Source organism: Phaseolus vulgaris, chromosome 8, assembly GCF_051622355.1.
Source record: "Phaseolus vulgaris cultivar YP4 chromosome 8, ASM5162235v1, whole genome shotgun sequence".
Taxonomy (NCBI): domain Eukaryota; kingdom Viridiplantae; phylum Streptophyta; class Magnoliopsida; order Fabales; family Fabaceae; genus Phaseolus; species Phaseolus vulgaris.
The window spans coordinates 61,599,906-61,618,549 of record NC_143505.1 but is presented as its reverse complement, the minus strand read 5'-3'; the positions used below and the strand labels follow the sequence as shown (position 1 = coordinate 61,618,549).

Sequence of the window (18,644 nt, the reverse complement as noted above, 5' to 3'; positions counted from 1 at the left end):
TATAGCATAAACATGATGTATAATTTTTAAAATATAGGATACGGGTACACGGATGTATATATTTATATAATTATAAATTATATAAATTAATAATAAAAATTTATGTGTATAAAGATGTTTCAATTTTTTTAACAGACAAATATTTTTATGACTAGTTCAAAAGAATTTGTTCATTAATCATAATAAAAATTTATATCATAAGTTTTAGTTTTTAAAAAATTAATGTATTTTTTTAAATTGTGTTAAAATCATGCTAAAATTATAAAAAATCTAACAAATATTAGACACTTCATCGATACGTATCCTATGAATGTCGTACAAGTATCGATGTTTAATACATATGTTCGACACGGACATACCATTTAAAAGACATGTACGAGCTTCATAATTTTTATCTTTAACCTGGTCAAAAATGCCTTATATAGAATGATGAAGAAGTTAATTAAGATTAATATGATACCAAATATAATATAATATAATTGTATTTTTCTTTTGGTTCTTGACGAAATTTGTTCTCTTTTTTAAAATTATTTATTTTAATTCTTATAACATATATTTTTAATTCCCATGATATTTTATTTATTTGAATTAATTCCTTTGGGAGATATTGGATTGGGACCCAAATAAATCATCTACGCATTATATGAATATATATAATATTATTCACGCTAAAAAATGAAATTAAAAATGAAATTATAATCATTTTACAAAATATCAAATTAAAACGATAAAACAAATCATAATAATAAAATCATTTGATAATTAATAGTTTTGAAATAGTTTTTTGAAATACTATACTCTTACATAATAAGGATACGCTTAATGTTGAACTTTCCATTTTAATTTTGGTGACACTCTTTTTAGTTTGTTTGATAACAGAATAAGAGCCCAAACTATAATTTTTCTTTTAAAGTCATCATACATTCACATTTCACTTTTTTTTCTACATTAACTCAACAAATTCTCATACTATTATTTTAATTATTTTTCACATCATTTAATTAAAAATTTATCTTTTATTATATATTTTTTAAACTGTTAAATCAAAGTTACTATGAAACTCAGACACTTCTCTTAAATGGTGTGTCACTCGTATGACACTTGTAGGACACGTATCCGTGAAGTGTCCAATTCAAAAAGTATTTGTTAGATTTCCAATAATTCTAATAGAGTTCTAACACAATTTTAAAAAGAAAAAATACATTAATTTTCTAAAAATTCAAACTTATTGTATAAATTTTTATTATGATTATAAAAATAAGAAACAAATTCTTTTGAATCTGAACAACATTTTTTTCTCCAAAAAATAATCTGGAACATACTTATACATATAAATATTTATTGTCAATTTATATATTTCATAATTATATAATATATAGATTCGTGTCCCTCTATCCTACATTTTAGATATTATACGTATCTTTGTGTTCATATCCATGTCGTATCAGTGTCTGTATCCATATGTATCGGTGTATGTGTGTATGCTACATAGGTTACAACTCTTTAATTTGTAAAAGTATAATTTTTCTTTTATAAAACAGGATCCTGATTAAGAATTGTGCATTGGAACATGACTGCATGATTGCTAAACTATGCAAACTAGGTTAACAGTAACAACATACAAACTTGTGAGTCAATTGTTCACATTCCTCATTTTGTACACTTGCAAAATTGCAAACACCATTGTTATTGTTACTTGTTTGAGCCATGACCAAAACAAAACCAGCTTCTTCTGGTGTGCCCTCAGCACACACATGACATGAGAGTTCAGTGAATGAGCTATGAGTATGTATGAATGATGATGATCCCTGGAAAGGATTAAAGAATGAAAAGAATAAGTTGAGTTCAGTTGATTTTGATCTCACACATAGATTGGCTGGTACTGAACTCTTCACCATCAGACATGATGTCTTCAATGGTGAGGGGAAGGTCAGAAGAAAAGGTGAGTGTTGGCTTAACTTTTGGCACAAAAAGTGGTGGAGCTTCATTGTTCAGAATCTGAAGCACCCTTCTCATGGAAGGCCTCTCTGCACTATCAGGGTTAGCACAACTCAATCCCAAGAGCAAAAGCTTCCTCATTTCCTCTTCCTCAAATTCCCCATTCAACCTCTTATCAGCACCTTCAACCACCCTCCCCTCATGGTGCAGCCCCCAAACCCACTCAATCAGGTTCACCATCTTCGTCCCTTCTCTCTCAATTGGCCTCCTCCCACACCCCACTTCAAGCACCACCACCCCATAGCTGAAAACATCAGACTTTTCAGTGGCTTTTCCGTACTGAAGATACTCTGGTGCAAGGTACCCCATTGTTCCGGCAGTCAGAGTGGAGACTGGACTCTTGTCATGATCCATGAGCTTTGCCAATCCAAAATCCCCCAACCTGGGGTTCATGTTTCCATCCAGCAATATGTTCCCTGCCTTGATGTCCCTGTGAATCACTCTCTGCTCACATTCTTGGTGAAGGTAAACCAGAACAGAGGCCAACCCAAGAGCAATGTTCACCCTGTCGGACCAACTCAACAACCTCCCCCTTTCAGGTTCCTTGTAAAGCATCTTGTCTAAGCTTCCATTCGGCATGAAGTCATACACCAGCAACAACTCCCCCTTCTCGACGCACCATCCTTGCAGCTGAACCAAATTCTTGTGGCGCAAACCGGCTATGATGGAGAGTTCTGCCAGAAACTCTGTTTTCCCTTCGTGAGAGTGCCGCGACCTTTTCACTGCTGCAATGGTTCCGGAAGAGATAAAGAAAGCCTTGTACACCGTCCCAAATGATCCATGTCCAACAATCCTACTCGGGTGAAACTCTCTTGTCGCGGACTTCAACTCTCTGTAATCAAACGCCCTCGGACACGCCACGAAACCATTCTGAAAATCCTCTGCTCTCCCACCCCTCTGTCTCCGAACAAAAACATAACCCAAGATTGAAAAAACCACAAAGAAAGCAACAGAACCCGCAACAAGCACACCAATGCCAGCCCCCTTGTCACGCTTCTTGGAAAAAGTAGAGTTAGAAACGGAGGCAGAACCTGAGCCAGAAACAGGAACAGTTCCCACCACGGAAACGTTGTGAGGGGGCAACCTCGTTCTTGCGGGAGCAAAAGCACTGCGAAAGGTCCAACTATGGATTTGGTGAATCTCGGTGATTCCTGGAGTGGAAGCGGAGAATCCAACGTAGACGGGGTTTCTAAAGTGTTTAGAAAGATTGAACTTGACGGAGAGAACAGGGTCGACGGGTTTCGGAAGTGAATAGCTCAAGAAAACGGTGACCAGAGTTCGATCGGCGTTGTAGTCGATCCATGCAATGATGGTGTTGCCGCTCTTGAGGTCGATGCCGTGCAAGATGGGGTCACCGGTTTTGAGGGACTTCATGGCGTCGACGTCGAAGCCGACGTGGTTCTCATTGGGGTCGTCGAAGCGGGAGTCGAGGCGCGTGTCGAACTCGACGGCGACGAAGGCGGAGGGAAGCCCCAGTGGGGCGGAGAAGGAGAGGTTGGGGGAGAGGAAGAAGGCGAGGCCGTCGCCGGAGGAGGTGGGGTTGAGGTTGCTGATGGAGAAGGAGAAGGTGGTGGAGAAGGAGGCGAAGGTGGCGGTTGGAGGGTGGAAGAGTGGGATGGGATAGGTGTAGATGACGGCGCCGGAGCTGGAAGTGATGGCGGCGTTGGTGAGTCTCACGACGCCGTTGGTACATAGAGAGGAATCGCCGAGAAGGGTGAAGTTGGTGTTGTTGAGAGTGAAAGAAGAGAAGGAGAAGCTGACGCTGTTTTCTGTGGCTGTGACGTCACACGAGGCGGCGAAGAACAGCATGAAGAAGAAGAAGACAACCATGGACATGCACGTTCAAGAATCAACAAGAAATCAATCAGTGAATGGAGAACTCTCTCTGTAACACTATCTCTATGGAGAAATGTTTCCATGCATAACTTTTTTTTCTTCTATTTTTCATCATAAAGTACAACTCAAATATTCTTATATTGTTTTATTTTATCTTATTGGATTACTCATACGTAGATTTTAGTTTTATTTAAGCATTTAATAAATAAAATAAATACATTGAACTTTTAATAAAAAAAAATTCTAATGGGCTAGTTTATATTAAATCTTTATAAAAATGGATCATATTAAAAATAGAATTGAAAATTCAAATATACTTTTGGATTGAAATTTAACCTTTTGATGAGGTTTCTTTGATCAATGACATGATTTAATTCATTTGTGTCCAAGAAAAAGTATTTGCAGGTTCACGCAAATGCAATCGATTATGGAAAACATCTCCATGCATAATTTTCAGTGTTGTTTACAGTTTTTTTGTACAAATTATTTTTTATTACAAATATTTTAAAAGAGTTATTTTTATTAGTTATCTATTTTATTAAATTTAAATAAAATATGAATATAAAAATCTATAAATCTTACTTTAATTTTATTTTCATCTAATATTAGTTTTTATAATTTTCTCTCAAGTATTCCCCATTACATTCTTTTTTAAAATTATATTATCAATTCTTATAATTTTATAGCTTTGAAAAATTTTAGTCAATGAAAATATATTAGTATGTTAGCTTAGCACTTCTCATGTCTTTTTTCAAAAAAAAAATATATTAGTATAATTAATTAACTAATTAAGCTAGGTTCGCGCGTGTATCTTTTTAAAATTGAGCCAACATGGTGTCAAGGTAAAGACAATTTCTCCCTCCATCATATATTTTTTTATGTGCACTGAACACAATTTTTTTAAGGATAATATTGAGAATATTATCATTTTAATATTTTTTTTATATTATTTAATTATAAATTTAATCTTTATTATATATATTTATATATAAACTCATCACCTTAAGCTTCTACAAAATTCTAAAGGTTTTTAAAGAATCATTTCTCATTTTATAAAGGTAACTTTGCTTTTATTTTCTTTCCTTTGAAAAAAAGCTGCATAGAAGTTTGGTGTCTGTTTTAGTTGCATAGGAGCTTATGTTGGTGTGGAAGTAGAGAAAAGGTTTGACTTTTAGTTGCGGTGCAGATTATTCTGAGATAAGAAAACACATTGCATCTTTATTTTCGTCATTTTTTAGGTGAATTATGACGATATCCAAAAGTTTGGATATAAGCTTACAATGCATGAATTCGGAAGGAAATGTCAGTATCTCTAGAATAAAAATAATCCATAAGATTATTTTATTTCCAATTTAAGGTTCCGAATGCATATGTTCGGAAGTGTAATATGAATTTCAGATACTAGTGTAATATGAATTCCAGATACCTATATCCGGAAGAAGTATTTGATTTATGGATATGAATATCCATAATGATTTTTTAGTTTCGGATTGCTACGTTCAGAAGGTATCTTTACTTTTGGGTGTTGCGTACACTTAAATGTAACCTAGTTTTTCCTTCATTAAAGATATTATAGTAATTTCACATGGACATTTTGAGTGCGAATCTAAAATAATATGGTGTAGGGAGAATCAGCCCAAGGTAAAATCCAAGAGGCCCAATTGGGCCAGCGTCAGCGTGCGTGGATTTGTTGGCCCATCTAATTGAATTCTGTTGAAAAAAAAAGCGTGAAGTATGGTGCGGGCATGGAAATGGAATATTGGAATTTGGAATTTGACGTGTTTGAAGGAACCGAATTCATGAAACAAAGAAAAAGTTTGATGAATCGTAGCATTTGTGCTTCAAGCAACACTTCCAGGTTCATTCTCTCTGCAATTTTAACTCATTTCTTTATAATTCACTGCAATTTCAATTCACTTCTCTGATTTCAATCACTAGGCAAATCCAAAATCCACCCATTCTTCACTGCTTTTATGTATTCTGTAAGGCTAATTCTTCTATTGCTTCATCAATTGCACCTCATTCTCATTAAATTATGGTTTATCTATGATTTCTCATTTTTTTTTTCTAGCTTGAAACTCCATACCTTCCCGTTTAGCTGAATAAAAACGCATATTGTATTCTATTTAGAGCTTGAAACTGGAATTTGAAGTTCACTTAATCAAGGAAAAAAACTAGTTGATTGCGTTTTGATTTGGGCAATGATGGTATTTTAATGGCTTCAGGTCATGGATGTTCCTCTACCACTGGATAAATTGGCTTTAAATTTGATTAATAATGAACCCGCGGCCCCTGGAAACACCAGCAAGTATGTTCCTGTATTATTTTTTATTTATTTATTTATTTTGGGTAATTTTGCGGGGGTGTTTTCTGTTGACCTTATTATGAATTATGACATTCTTTCTCTCTGTTCCAATAAAACAGCAACAAGATATACGTAATCCTGGTGGCAACTGGAAGCTTTAATCCACCTACTTTCATGCATTTACGCATGTTTGGTGAGTTGAGTTTTAGAGCTCAGATTCTTTTCTTTATTCTCATTTTCTCAAGTTTGCAGTGCAGAAAATTGTTGTTTCTCTACCCTGAGACATTCATACTGAATAATTTTAACACCTTCCACTCCTAAGAAATGGCATGACTGTACCTTCACTCTTGAAAGTATTGATTATTGAAAATTTGATATTTTTCTTTTTTGCTGTAGAGTGTAGAAGAAATACGGGGGAGGGGGTATTAAGATCTCATATACATCATGTGAAAAGAATAATTATGCATTGGTTTCTCAATAATGTAATGGCCAAAAGTGCAAGAAATGAGAATGGAATTATATTATGAGAATATTCCCTCTCATTTAATTTTCATTTACTTTCTGTCTGTCTGATCTTTTTTTAAAAATATATATTTTTATGGATGTTATCCTCAGAGCTTGCAAGAGATGCGTTGAATTCAGACGGCTACTGTGTAATTGGAGGTTACTTGTCTCCTGTGAATGATGCATACAAGAAAAAGGTATGTTGTTGTCAGGCAAGGAGAGAAAAAGATTATCCATTGTTTATATTCATGCTTGCATGTAAAACATAGCTCGGGGGAAAGCTTATATTATTGAGAGTCAGTCAGCAATCTATTTGAGAATTAAAACACATCCAAGTTTTCAATTTACTTTTTCAGAAAAGAGATCAAATCGTATGTTAAGTTTTGCTATTAGTTTCACTGCCACATGTTGGTCTAATTGAATTTTGCTCGTATGTTTATGTAGGGCCTAATATCTGCGAAACATCGAATACAGTTATGCCATTTAGCCTGCAAAAGTTCAGATTTTGTAATGGTTGATCAATGGGAGGTAAATTACTCTTTCTATCAGCTAGACTGCACATATCTTTCTATTCCCTTTGAATGTGAAAAGAATTTGAGAGACAGTGCTTTGATGTCATTGTGTTGCAAGAAATATTTTACTCTCTGGCAACCTTATTTCTTAATATTTTGCATTTTTATCTGTCTATAAACTGGTACAGGCAAGTCAGAGCACATATCAACGCACTTTAACTGTTCTCTCCAGAGTCTACAATTCTGTTTGTGAGACTGGGTTGGTATCTAGAGGTATGCTCGAAAAACTAGCCTTAATGAAATCACTTTAATCTAATTGTCATCTCAAAGGGAAGAAGTGACACTGAAACAAATATCTTGGGCCCTGTTCCGGTGAACTTCTTCCTAAACACTTCTAAGAGAAGAAAATAGGAAGAAAAAATGAAATAAAGTTCTTCATAAATTAAAATGAACTTATTCATAAACTAATTAATAGAAACTTTCTAAAGTAACCTCCTCCAAATCAGATTTTGAAGTTATGCATAAGCAAGTTTTATTATAGCTTATGGAAAAACTTTTTCTTCTTTTCTTTCTTACAAGTCTTTATGAAGAAGTTTACCCAAACATGTCCCTAATCCTTTTTAAGAATGAAAGACCAGTCACGTTAATGTTGATCCCAGCTGCTGATGAACTTTAAAAAAAAAAATGTGCTAGGAATACTTTGTGATTTAAATAATTAATATATGATTTTTAATGTTTGGACATGTTTTGTGCAATTTCTTGGTGCAATATAGATGCATGATTGGATGGGCAACTTTGTTCTGTATGGTGCTAAAGCCTTCAAAAGTTATAAATCATCTATCCTATATGTTAATCGATTTAAATGCGATTTAGTCTAAAAGGAGCATTTATAGTTCCCTTCATTAAATAAAATGTTGTGCTAGTCTTTCATTTCTTTCTATAGATGTTTTTGACAATGTTATAACAATACAATAACTTGCTTTTATATTGATTAGTGTAGAATCCCTCAAGGTCATGCTTCTCTGTGGTTCTGATCTTCTTCATTCTTTTGGCATTCCTGGAGTCTGGGTTCCTGACCAGGTACTTATGCATTCAATATAATAGAAAAGTCTAATATTGTTTATCGCAGATTAGTTTAACATGGAGTTATTTTGAAATTCTTGGAACAAGACTTTGCCCTCCTAATAATTTTGGTAAATGAACCTTTAATGGTCGTTGAATTCAAATTCAATGGAATTAGATTAATTTTGGGGTGTTTTTATTGTTAGAAATGGCAAACTTATTGCGTAAAATATTCTTCTTCTCATGTAGATACGAAGCATGGGTTGAATATAGATTAGGAGTGTCAAACTAATGAATTGGATCAATTTTGAATTGAAATGGATTACCATTATTCCACTTATGACCCTTTAAAATGCATTAAACAAATCTAATCCATCCGTGATTTGTTTCATAAAGAAAGTAATGAATTTGGAGCAATTGAGAACTTGATATTAAATGCATTGCAAAATATCAATCCAACAATGTGATCCAGTTCAACTAATCTTTTTATTTTTATTTTTAATGGAACGGATGGATTGATTTATGGTAATGGATTGAATGATTAGTGCATAAACAGATCGAATTGCCACATATTTTGCTGAATACTGATTTGCCAGGTTGTGGAAAGGAAACAATGAACTATAATTTTGTCATTGTGCTTTAGGTTAAATCTATATGCAAAGATTATGGAGTAGTGTGCATTAGCAGAGAAGGACAAGACGTTGAGAAGACTATATCTGAAAATGAAATTCTGAATGAGAATCAGGTATTTCACATTTCGAGCTTGACCTATTTCTATTTCCCAACATGTGTTTACAGCCAAATGGGGTTTATCAATTTTGAACATTTCCAAATATCTGTTTACTGTGTATTTGTATTTAACCATATCAAGGTCAAACTGTGTTGCTCCACACGGGAATTGCAAATTAAATAATTAAAATTTATTACCTTTGTGTGTGGTAGCCCCTGCATGGACACTGAATGACTGTTAACCACCTGACATTTTGTTGACATGCTTTCGGATACTACTTAAGTGTACACCTGATAATGAACAACAATGAATTGGTTTGCTACTCAGCTTTTATGCATATTTAAATTTTCCACTGCAATTTTTTAGGATAATATCAAAGTTGTGGATGAACTTGTACCAAATCAAATCAGCTCAACCAGAGTAAGGTAATGCTATGACTTTGTTTACTTTCAAGAGTTACTGGACAATAATTTCAAAACGGGAGTCGTTGTTCAATTTTCATTGTCTTTTTCACTATTCAGGGATTGCATTGCAAGAGGATTATCCATAAAATACCTTACTGCGGATGAAGTGATTGACTACATCAGAGAGCAACAATTATACCTGAACTTAAATGATAAGTAATTACTGTTGTTTCTCATTACATTATGTATGACATATGGGTCTTTGCACGAGCAATTGCACTAACTGATCACATTTTCAATGCACAAATAATTCTGTGTTGTAAATTTTCGGATAAATAAAATGACCTGATTTATAAATTGCAAATATTCAGTTGAAGTTGTTTACTTCAACATTGTTGGAATCGTGAGTGAAGAAGCCAAACCAAATTCAATTTTAGTATTTTGTTCTATTTATATCAATTAAATATAGATACTCCAATTTTATTCCTTGATGTCATTATAATTAAAATTTATTATATGTGATAATTAAAGTAAATATTTTCAAATTAAAGAACTAAAAATAGGAAAAAAAATACGATTTAAAAAGTCATAGGAAGATAAAATCACACTTTTTAATTAAATCTGAAATTTAAATAGATAAAGTTATTTGGTTTTTTTAATTTTTGATTTATTTAATTTAACTTTATGTAATAAGGATTAAATTGATTAAGTTCGTAAATAATATGGTCTTTAAAAAAATTCATTCTCAATAAAAAAATATTATAATTAAAAAAACTGTAAAATGAATCACATTACATATGAGAGAAACTACTTAAAATTGATAAATATATAACTTATTTCATTTTTTGTATACCATATATTTAGAAAGTTTGAAGAGTATGGAATATAGAAGAATTAACAAAATCTATGAGAAAAGCTTTGAACTCCAAAACACAAACCTAATTCTGAACGTTAGTTAGAATCATGTCTCCATTTCTAATAGAACTGCAAAGACTTGTTCAGTTGTCTATATTAGACAAAGTTTATAATTAATTTTTATAGTGTAAACTTTTCATCCAACAACATTTTGCAAGGATAACAACATTTTGCAAGGATAAGAACAGATCCCATAACAAATACGATGAACCAATAAGATGCTACAAGACACATAAATTAACAGTTGAGACACTCTTAAAAGGTTTCATATTATTTTATTTATTTTTTATTGATAAAAAAAATTAGACTTATTCGATCACCCGCTATCGAATCATTCAGACTACTCACAAATATATAGTTTCACGTATAGTCAACAGTCTGATTTAAGTTAGACTTAAAGTCTTCTTACCATTTACCATAAATCAATATGCTTACTAATTAAATTTACACTATTGCCTTATCTTAGTCATGTTTTGAACAAGCATGTACAGTCGTTGCTAAATTTTGTCAAAATAATGTAAATATACTTTAAAAGACAGTTTCTTGATAAAACTTTTTCACCTTATACACTCATCATGGTGAGGAATTCATCATGAATGGTAGGACAGCTCTTACCTGAGATGAAAAAGACAAGGTCTAAAAATTCTTAAAGATAGAAAAAGAAGAAGTGAAAAAGAAAAGTTGGAAACTTTATGAATCCGTTAGCACAGAGTCATGCAGAGTGGAGGACATTAGTGTGTGCTGGTTCAATAATACGATGACAAATGAGCTGACATGCGGCACCATATCCGAATAAAAAGAAACGAAAGATCCAAGACTGTAATAAAACACTCTTATCCTCAAAGCTTTTGTAAGTTCATCATTGCAATCCCCATCATTGCTTCTTATAAATGATGTTTCCTTGTCTAAAGCAAGTAAAACATTAAGGTTTAGAGAAGAGAAGATGTTTGGAGCAGAATTTCTGACAGTTGTAGTGATAACACTTTGGTTATTATCAGAGTCCAATTTTGATTTTAAAGCATATGGGGATGCATTAGCTGATGTCATCACAACCCCAACTTGTGAAAACTGTCCCAAAACTAAATGTGATGATGACCCTTCATGTCAGCAGGTCACTCCACCCCTTTCTGCTTACCCTTCTTATGGAGGAGCATCACCACCACCTTCTGGTTACTCTGTATATGGTGTCCCTCCACCACCACCACCACACAAGACAGGACTAGGCCAGTCCCAGTGTCCTCCTGCTGCAAGTGTTCAGTGTTGTACCCCTCCTGCTCCTTACACTTTTGGTTATGGTTATGGTTATGGACCTCCAAATCCTTATTATGCCCCTCCTAATCTCTACACCTACGTGCCTTATGGGAAAGGTGAAGGCCATGCTTCTATGATTCTGCCTTTTCTAGCTCCTCTCATCACCCTTTTTTCTTCTTTCATATTTCTCCTCTGAATTTGGCTGCTTTTTGTTGTTTAGGTCTTAGGGTGATAGAAAAAAATAAGGATCATTCTAGATCGGACATGATAGACCCTTCATTGTTGTATAATATCCTATTGTCAATAAATATAGATGCTGTTGTAATTAAAAATGATGTATTATAAAAAAATGTATGAAAAAAACATTCAAAGTTACTGTTCTAATTAAGGATTACTTGAAAAATTGAGAATCACACCAGTCATACGCGTGTTTAAAGTTAGAGTAGAAGAATGTTTAAAGGGGGAAGAGAGGAAAATACAAGGGTAGGTATGGCACCAAACAAGCAATGGAGATTTAACTAACCAGTGTCGTAAGATTAAACATTAAAGAATTTAACTAATAATATAAATATTTTTTAAACTATTATCTGATAATAAATTGTCATCCAGAATAAAAATAAGATTTGTTGAGTTTTATAGGAATTATTTTTAAAATTATACATAAAGTAGCTGTTGATTAATCTTTAATATAAGAGGAATTCTAAATCAGTTGGTTAAGTAGTTTGCATGAATTATTATAACCTCCTGACATATTTGGATGAAAAAATTAATCATCAGTACAAAATTCATTGCATTGATTAAGTCTCAAACTAAACTCAAAGGACAGGGATTTATATATACTATAAAGAGGTTAAGTCTCAACTAACCAATTATTAAGTTTTGGTTCAATCGGCCATAAATGTTCCAAAGCTTCTAAATGCATAAATGGTTTGTACGATTTGTTGGTTTGGAAGAAGTACCATCATGTCAAGAAATAGAAAATTTGCATGCCTTAAAAAGTTGTTTGGAAACAAGCCATGTTAGTTGAATAAGCATGTCAAGCTAGTTTGTCAAACCTGTGCCTGTTGATTCCAGTAATTCAGGGAGGCATGTGATCATGTCTACCAAGAAGCAAAAGGAAAAATGAGAAGAGGCAATGGTAACTTGAAATGGTTTTGCTTGCAGTTCTCATATCACAAAATGAAAGGGAATAAATAAAAGCGTTTCGCAAAAGAATATTATCGAGTGTTTGATATTGGATCAGGTGAATTAGACAGAGTAGTGGATACGGTTTCAACGCCTATGAGCATTTTTCAAGAACAGCTACAATACATGAGTATTGTGTAGTTAATCATAGATACTATAAGTGAGATCAAGCATAGAACCTCTGGAACCAAATTTTATGCAGTTACCTATATATCCCACTAGAGGACATCTTGAACCTATTTGAGACAACAGATAAATAATGAAAGGAGTGCAACAATATAAAATGGAATTCCGATTGCTCTTTTAAGCAGATGCTGAGACCAAAAACAAAACTAGTACAATGCTGTGTTTGGTTTTGAGGAAAGAAATAGAGAATAAATAAGTTGAGAGAAGAGAAATAGACAAGAAATGAAATTGAATGTTTAGCTGTATGATGGAGTAGAAGTAAGTGAGAAATAACAATAAAGTGCTTTATAAGTTGTGTAATTTGATTAATCTGATAACAAGTATAGATAGAGATAGAAAGATGAATAGAATATGTAAGAAATGGTATGGTCGGTTCCACAAATTATTTCTTCTGATCTCTCCCACTACCAAATACACAAAATCGATTCTCTCCCTCCTTCCCCTCTACCAAACACACCCTAAGATTAATCAATGCCACGTTAGAGAAGAGAAATAGATTGTACCCAAGGCTATCATATCCACATCCTATTATCCTTTGATTTCACACTGAAGTTACCATTGATATGTAGTCATAATTGCTAAGGGTTGTCAATCCTCAAGCCCTCCTAAACTTGGGAAGAGTGATGGAACTTTACATTCACACATCAGAATTTATACTGCATGTAATGTAACACCTTTAGATGCTAAATGAAGATTGATTAAACCTCTCTAGGATTGTCCTAGTCCCACCACCCTCAAGCATTGACACCATCTTGTATCTCTCAGAGAAGTTTGTCATATCGATTTAAGAAACTAACCAAGTCCGGTCATAAATATTTAAGGAATTCATACCACATTCACATTCAAGTCGGGCTCACACTCCATCATCACCACTCTACATGTGTTTAAGCTATAAAGGATAGAAGAGGATGGGTAAAATCTAAAATTGTCACACAGATTATCCTTGATCAAACAAATACGTAACCAATCAAACAGAGGTGAGAAACTAATGAAATGCATTGAGATCTAGTATAGGGATATGGGTGCCTTAATATTTACTAACTTTTCGAATAACAGCCAACATCACAAATTGGTTTCAAGCTTTCAGAAAAAAGCAGAGAAAACTGAAATTAATAGTTCAATACTATCCACAGCTGCATGCTGTCTATATATGCAGCAAACGATTTCCTTTGGGTCGCCTTGCCTCCATCGCATGTAGAAAAGTTTATCAACCTAGGAGACTATAGGATATACAAAAATATCCATGGAAAAATATTCCAACATTAGCAAAGTACCTTTATTTGTGCCTCCTCCACCCTTGTACATAACCATTGTAGAAAAACACCACTCTGAAGTCTGAACTCTCATATAGCTCAAACTAAAACCTAACAATGTAAGAACTAAAAAATTAATGTGTCTTTGTGTGTGAGAAACGCGAACACTCAAAAGCCATAAACATTCAGCAAATCCAGAGAGAAAAAAAAAACGTTGAATTCAATTAACAATGGAGAAAGGGAAGCTTTTCATCGTCTTACAATAATTTGATCCTGATTCAGAAAGACATACTAGAATCCAGAAAATGTAATAAACAATTAAAATGCGTTTCGCAGAAGCTTTCTAGGATAGCTATTGTGGAAGTGAAAATGCAAACTTTTCCACTACCAAGGCTTAAGTTGCTTTGCTATACAAGTAAATTATCAATAATGGGTTGGTGAATCAAAGAACCTGCCTGTCAGCGGCATCAGCAACAATGGGCAATCTGGGGATTTGACCCATCAAGCAGGAAGAAGAACCATAAACCAAGCACACCAAGAGGAAAAAGAACACTGTGCTATCCAAACTCATCATCAAATCCAACCCCAACCCATCCCTGGGATTAAACCCTCTTTCCAAGAGGTCAGGAAAAATCAACAGCACATCAAGGACAATGGCCTGCATGGTGTTGAACCTCACATACCTACTGAAATTGGGGTTTCTCACCACAACAAAATAAAGGGTCAAAAACACAAGGAACCCATTAAAGGGAAAGCTCTTGAAAACTCTTATTGCAGGGACCAGTGGTTGAATAATGGCCTGAACAGGGTAGAACTGAGTGATTACATACTTTCCATACTGTATGCCATCAAAGAAGGGGTAAAAGTAACAGAGTGCTGAAATCAAACGGTCAGGAACATCTGCAGAGTCACTGCCATTGGATTTGGCCACCACAAGGCTTCTGAGCTGGTGGGGCTTTCTCAGTTTCTTTGGAAGAATGTTGAGTGTGAGAAGAGAAGGGTTAACAGAGGAATGCAAAAAGGTGGATTGAAGTGGTTTTTGCGAGAAGCTAGAAGCTACAGGGCAGAGGAAGGTGGAACAAGCCATGTTTGTAAAAAAGATTGGATTTTGATACAGTTATGCCAAATGGGTAGAAGAGAAGATGAGGAGTGAGAAGAAGAGAGACATGGTTCGATAACATCACAATCTTTCTTCTTTCAACAACAATTAAAAAAATATCTTTTGCTTCACTTGCTCAATATTCTAACCACTATTTTTATGTTATTGTAATAGGATATTTTTTCCCCACAACATAATAAAGTTATTGTCTTTTCATTTATTTTTATTTAGTGCAATTTTTCCCTTTTCAATTGTTTTAAATAACACATCGTTGTGTTTTAAATATTATAGCTTTCTTGGCTAATTTTAACCAAATGAGAAATAAAATAAAAATAATGATATTAAAAAATAAAATAAAATATAAATAAGCAAAATTACACTCGAATTACGGGTGTTTGCATATTAATTTCAATCGATTTTTGAATAACAACATCATCCACACAATTACTTTAATTTTCTTAATTAATCATTAAACAAATAATAAATATAATTAAAGTGTATATATAAAATATTTTGTACATATGTCGCTTTATATGGAACAATAGTATAAATATACAAAACTTAATAATTATATTTTCGTATTTTAATTCAAATAATTGATAAAAAAAATATACCTTTAATTAAAAAAAAATCATAATTGGATATAGATTTATGAATAATGTACAGGTGTGTGTGTTTTTAAATCAAATTCGAATTTGAATTCAATACAGAAAAAAAAATGTTGACTTTTTAATTTTTTATTCAATCGATTTTTGTTTTTTTTACACTATTTTTTCAGTTGTCACTGAATTAGATCTGTTTATGAAGGTTCCAAACTCTAATAAGCAGTTTTCATTTTTATTAATTGAAAATGGTAATAAATAAATAAAAAGCATGATTGATTCCATTAGGAGAAGTATAGTTTTGGGCTTTGTGGGCCGGTGGAAAATCCAAGAAAACTTGGATCAATAAAAAAAAAATTAAAAATAATTAATTACTATATTTTTAAATTAGATTTTAATTTAAATACTAAAAATTATTGATATTTAAAATAATTTTTATTATTAATAAAATTTATAATTTTTATATTAGTATTTTAATTAGCTATTTAAATTTAAATTATTAATATTTTATATTATAAATTAGTCTTAAAAAACTAACCAAAATTAATTTAAATTATAAAATGTTAAGTAATTAAAACCTTAATAATTAAATGTTAAATACTAATTTAAAAATTATTTTATAATTTTTTTTAACAATAACAACTAATTTAAATATCAATATTTTTTTAATTTATAAAATGATTTCTAATTTATTTAAATAATAATTAATTATTTTAGTTTTTAGAATTAATTTTTATTTAATAAATTTTTTAATGCAATAAAAAAGCAAACCAAAAGGAAGGCTCAAGGACAATAATGGAACAATAGAAAGAAAGTTGGAGATAAAGTAAAAGCAGCATTCCATCTCCCATCTTTGATACAGTTATGTTTACAGTGATGGCTTTATTATGAACACATGATTGGGAATGGAAGAAGAAGAAGAAGAAGAAGGAATATTTCAGAATTTGCATAATCATAAGAATGTGGTAGAAAAAAAGAAAAAGATTATTTATATGTAGTATTATCAATAGAAACATAAACAGAAACAGTAACAACACTGTCTTAACTTTACAGAGTGAAAAATTGGTTCATATTTCTTCACTTCACAGTTTAATTAAATAAATTAACGCAAGCCTCCAATTAATTAATTAATTAATTAATGAAGCATTAGTCTTTGTTATGATCATCACTGCTAATATGCGCTTTTTATGATTTCAAAAATAATATAATAAGAAAAAGGAGTGGCAAATAGAGGACCACGTCGATCTATGTATGTGTATCTCTCTCTATCTGGGTCGACCAGGGGCAGGATAACTGGGCCCAGGCCCAGGCCCAGGCTTACCCATAACCGGACCGGCACTCACTTGATGGAACGCGGGGGAGCCGTACACGTGTCCCTGGTGATGCATCATGGAGGCGGCGGAGGACGGGGAGTAATCGTAGCCGCTGACGGCAGAGGAGGAGGCGTCCTTGTCGCGAGCGGCGACGGTCTTCTCTCCCTCGATCTCGCGGAAGCGCTGGAGGTAAATTTTGAGCGGCTCCACGTAGTCCTCGAATCCCAGGGTTGTCATCGCCCACAGAAGGTCATCGCCGTTGATTGTCTTGCGCTTCTCGCGCTGGCACTTGTCGGAAGCTTCGCCGGTGATGAAACTTATGAACTCCGACACGCATTCCTGCACGGTCTCTTTGGCGTCCTTGGAGATCTTGGCGTTCGCCGGCAGAGCCTTTTTCATGATCCTGCTGACGTTGGCGATTGGGAGGAAGCGGTCCTGTTCCCGCGGCGACAACTCGCTGAAGCCGCTGTTCCCGGCGTTCTGCGCTCCCCCCGAGTCGTTGTCCGAGTCAGCCATGGACGACTCAGTGACGATTCCGAAGGCTCCACCAATTCAACTCTCTACTCTGCCTTCAGTTGACTTCAGAGTGAGAGAGTGAAGAGAAAACGGAAGAATGGAATGAGCAGGGTCCGTTGGATCAGAGCCTTAATAAGCCTTTATCTGCTGGACACGTGGAGCCTTCTACACCGTTGTTAGTGGATAAGTGTGACCTTGTACGGACGCCTTTTCAGCCATTGGATCTCACGAGGGAGCAACGATCTGGACCGTTGCTTTCGTATCCGCTTCATGCTCCACTCTAAAATTAAGATAAAAGAGTAAATAAGAAAAAATTATTAGATTATTTATCTAATATACATAACATTAATATGATATAAATATTGATATAAATCTAAAAATGTATTATATAAAAGAGTAGAACTCAAACTTTTCCAAATTAAGATAAATGAGTAAATAATTGAAAATATTTTGTTACTCCAAAACAATGAAAGATACTAATGAACTACATATACATGTCAAACAAGTTTGAATGAATTCATAATCTTACTTTTTTTTTGTTGGCCTCAATTTTGTTTAAAGTTTTCCACATCAAATTAATCTCTAGAGTTATAAAGTTATAATTTTAGTTCTGAAAATGATTAAACATATTTATTAATTTAATTTTAAATTTTTATAATTTGATAAACAAATAATTAATTTTTCAACAATTTTAAGATTAAAAATCTTTTTTTTTTGCAATTAATTTTTACTCAGTCATCCCAGTGTGAGTGTCCACAAGAAAAGTGGTTTAATAAATTATTAGATGGTGAATAATTAGTTGTAGGACAAATCAAAAGAAGAAGTGCACTGAATGAATAGTAGTTTTCTTCATTTTGAAGCAAAATTACATGTTCCAAATATCTATCTATCTAAATTCATAATATAATATATATTAAAGTATGTTATTAAAATAGTAAAGAGGTTTTATGTAAGTTTAAAAGAGAAAAAAGAT

At 33.2% G+C, this 18,644-nt stretch overlaps 4 protein-coding genes across 7 annotated transcripts; 1 reads left to right on the top strand and 3 right to left on the bottom strand.

Moving 5' to 3' along the window:
* Positions 1–1,511: 1,511 nt before the first annotated feature.
* On the bottom strand, positions 1,512–3,999 carry LOC137826639 (putative L-type lectin-domain containing receptor kinase S.7). Its single transcript, XM_068632694.2, has one exon. It carries the CDS (start codon positions 3,832–3,834, stop codon positions 1,846–1,848), a length of 1,989 nt encoding a protein of 662 aa, XP_068488795.1. The 5' UTR covers positions 3,835–3,999; the 3' UTR covers positions 1,512–1,845.
* Positions 4,000–5,552: 1,553 nt separating this feature from the next.
* On the top strand, positions 5,553–9,708 carry NMNAT (nicotinate/nicotinamide mononucleotide adenyltransferase). Of its 4 annotated transcripts, none has more exons than XM_068632253.1 (10): positions 5,553–5,692; positions 6,060–6,142; positions 6,259–6,332; positions 6,755–6,840; positions 7,088–7,171; positions 7,344–7,428; positions 8,156–8,235; positions 8,861–8,962; positions 9,314–9,372; positions 9,469–9,708. In XM_068632253.1, the coding sequence occupies exons 2-10, from the start codon at positions 6,063–6,065 to the stop codon at positions 9,569–9,571; spliced, it is 753 nt and encodes a 250-aa protein (XP_068488354.1). In that variant the 5' UTR covers positions 5,553–5,692; positions 6,060–6,062; the 3' UTR covers positions 9,572–9,708. The 4 variants fall into 4 exon arrangements, 2 of the variants coding, with proteins under 2 accessions (XP_068488354.1, XP_090149530.1); XR_016514516.1 differs by having other exon boundaries at positions 5,567–5,692; positions 8,151–8,235; XM_090293404.1 differs by having other exon boundaries at positions 5,678–5,816.
* A 4,638-nt stretch (positions 9,709–14,346) lies between these two features.
* TIC20-V (TIC 20-v-like protein) lies at positions 14,347–15,369 on the bottom strand. The gene has a single exon (XM_068632250.2). It carries the CDS (start codon positions 15,226–15,228, stop codon positions 14,584–14,586), a length of 645 nt encoding a protein of 214 aa, XP_068488351.1. The 5' UTR covers positions 15,229–15,369; the 3' UTR covers positions 14,347–14,583.
* Positions 15,370–16,994: 1,625 nt separating this feature from the next.
* On the bottom strand, positions 16,995–17,773 carry LOC137826321 (nuclear transcription factor Y subunit B-3). The gene has a single exon (XM_068632251.2). The coding sequence runs from the start codon at positions 17,669–17,671 to the stop codon at positions 17,108–17,110; it is 564 nt and encodes a 187-aa protein (XP_068488352.1). The 5' UTR covers positions 17,672–17,773; the 3' UTR covers positions 16,995–17,107.
* Between the last annotated feature and the right edge of the window lie 871 nt (positions 17,774–18,644).

What these genes read in the sequence shown, in the direction of transcription:
- LOC137826639 (XM_068632694.2), bottom strand. Translation starts at nt 3,834, where the DNA reads ATGTCCATGGTTGTCTTCTTCTTCTTCATGCTGTTCTTCGCCGCCTCG.
- NMNAT (XM_090293404.1), top strand. An exon ending in ATGATGCATACAAGAAAAAG is followed by an intron (nt 6,841 to 7,087) that starts GTATGTTGTTGT and finishes ATGTTTATGTAG; the next exon opens with GGCCTAATATCTGCGAAACA. An exon ending in GACTGGGTTGGTATCTAGAG is followed by an intron (nt 7,429 to 8,155) that starts GTATGCTCGAAA and finishes TGATTAGTGTAG; the next exon opens with AATCCCTCAAGGTCATGCTT.
- TIC20-V (XM_068632250.2), bottom strand. Translation starts at nt 15,228, where the DNA reads ATGGCTTGTTCCACCTTCCTCTGCCCTGTAGCTTCTAGCTTCTCGCAA.
- LOC137826321 (XM_068632251.2), bottom strand. Translation starts at nt 17,671, where the DNA reads ATGGCTGACTCGGACAACGACTCGGGGGGAGCGCAGAACGCCGGGAAC.